The sequence below is a fragment of the Triticum urartu genome, chromosome 5, assembly GCF_003073215.2.
Source record: "Triticum urartu cultivar G1812 chromosome 5, Tu2.1, whole genome shotgun sequence".
NCBI classification, from domain to species: Eukaryota; Viridiplantae; Streptophyta; class Magnoliopsida; order Poales; family Poaceae; genus Triticum; species Triticum urartu.
In genome coordinates this window covers 334194100-334195982 of record NC_053026.1, presented here as the reverse complement: position 1 = coordinate 334195982, position 1883 = coordinate 334194100, and the positions used below count along the sequence as shown (strand labels likewise).

General features: G+C 52.6%; 1 protein-coding gene across 1 annotated transcript; it reads right to left on the bottom strand.

The window, feature by feature from the left end:
* Positions 1–277: 277 nt before the first annotated feature.
* LOC125508881 (vegetative cell wall protein gp1-like) lies at positions 278–1239 on the bottom strand. The gene is made up of 2 exons (XM_048673678.1): positions 951–1239; positions 278–830 (listed from the first exon to the last, which is right to left on the bottom strand). The coding sequence occupies exons 1-2, from the start codon at positions 1102–1104 to the stop codon at positions 451–453; spliced, it is 534 nt and encodes a 177-aa protein (XP_048529635.1). The 5' UTR covers positions 1105–1239; the 3' UTR covers positions 278–450.
* Positions 1240–1883: the final 644 nt, after the last annotated feature.

The window sequence follows — 1883 nt, the reverse complement described above, 5'->3', positions numbered from 1 at the left end:
ATATTTCTTGCATCCACTGGCAAGTGGGTCCCACACAGGTAGAAAGAGTAGGCCGACTGTCAAGTGGGGCCACAGACTTAATTACCAGTATTTATTATGTGTGAATGATTTATACGGACATAATTATAAATAAGGTAAGCGTTGTTCCTGCAAAAATGGTGTAACGTAGTCACCCTAGCGCCATGCAAGGGATGGATACGCCTGCGTACATGTGACCGTATTTGCACGAGAACATAAGTAATCATAAATTCGTAACTTTAAAATTCTAACAACAAGCTGAACATAAAAAATATGTTCTATGAATCGTGATAATATCTCCAAATAATAATCGGTGGACACAAACCAAAAACCACGACACATGCACAGTGCACAGCCATAAAGTGGAGTATTTCCGGTACAAGATTTCACAATATATAGATAACTCATAGGGCAGGAAGACCAGCATCTTTCTCATGGTTTCACCGGTCGTCCGTTGTTCGAGGAGGAAGCTGGCGGCACGCCAGGGATCAACGGCGGGAGGAAGGGCACCGGCGGTAGGATGGACGGCGGCGGTGGCGGCGGAGGCGGTGGGTGAAGAAACGGCAACGGCAGCACCGGCGGTATGAGCGAAGCTGGCGGCGGCTGCGGGACGAGCGGCGGCAGGATGGACGGCGGAGATGGCGCGGGGAACACCGGCGGGATGAGCGACGGCGGCGCTGGCGTGATCGGGTTCGGCGGGATGGGCACGCCCCCGATGTTCGGCGGCTCCGGCACGAGCGGAATCGGCGGGAAAAACAGGCCCTTCTCGCTGCAGACGGCCCCGTCGTGGCACCGGATGGCTGTCGCCCCGCCTGGAATCGACGACACGGTACAAGAATCGTGTCCAGATGTTAGTACTTTCGCCCGGCCGGCCGGCAACACAAGCTAGCTGATGACTCTTTGCAGCATGAACTACGTGGTACATAGCGCACCTGAGGAAGCAGCATCCGTGGCCGCTCCGCCAGAGCGGACGGAGCCTACGACGGGGACGGCTGCAGGCGCGTGCCTCCGGCCATGGCGGGCGGCGAGGTGGCCGTGGAATGAAGAGAACGCCACCAGTAGCAGGAGCAGGTGCGAGCCGCGCATTCTCGAGAGATGATGGAAGCGGCTCTGATTTGAACGTCGTCTGCTTAACTTGGTACTCGTATTTATGAAACGGCAGGAGGTTGAGAAGGAGAGGGTCGGGACGTCTCGGGGGTGGGCTCTGCCGCCGCCGCTTCGTTGTCAGAGACGAGACGGCATGCATGCATGTGTCGTCGGCCGTCCCCGTCCCTTGGGTTTTTTTTTTTGGTTTGTCATGACGCTTCACGGGCGGCGTTACACGAGAGCTGGGTGGCAAAATTCTTCGAGAAGATAACGTTTCTGTACACGGGTTTTTGTGTGGTTCCTTGCTGCTTGACATGACCACATATTTATATTTGTCTGAATCGCCATTCAACTCTTTTTTCCTTGTCGACATGTCCCGCGTCTGGAAATGAGCGTACCAAACGATAGGTGGACATACACAAGTTCTCATCCAAAGTGTTGGCCTGTCGTACTGCTCCTCCACATGCAATCCCAACAAGCGAGGGTTCATTCAATCAAGTTCACTCCCGCTGTCTTTCAAAAAAAATTAAAAATCAAACAAGTTCATGGGTCGGTACTTTGATTTGACTGCAAAATGGATACTTTCTCTTTTGGCCGGGTTGCCAAGACAATGATCCAGAAGAGAGAGAGGGGGGGGGGGGGGGTGCACATGAAGCAACTAAGTGTCCGTTTTTTTGGGCGGCTTAAATAATAAATTGCTTCTATCCAGATTAAAAAATAAGTCGTTTCGTAAATTTGGCGAGGCTGCACATGAAGCAACTAAGTGTCCGTTTTTTTGG

Excerpts from the sequence above, each read along its gene's own strand:
- LOC125508881 (XM_048673678.1), bottom strand. The coding sequence starts at position 1,104 with ATGCGCGGCTCGCACCTGCTCCTGCTACTGGTGGCGTTCTCTTCATTC. Across the intron at positions 831-950 it reads CACGGATGCTGCTTCCTCAG|GCGGGGCGACAGCCATCCGG; the intron begins GTGCGCTATGTA and ends CGTCGATTCCAG.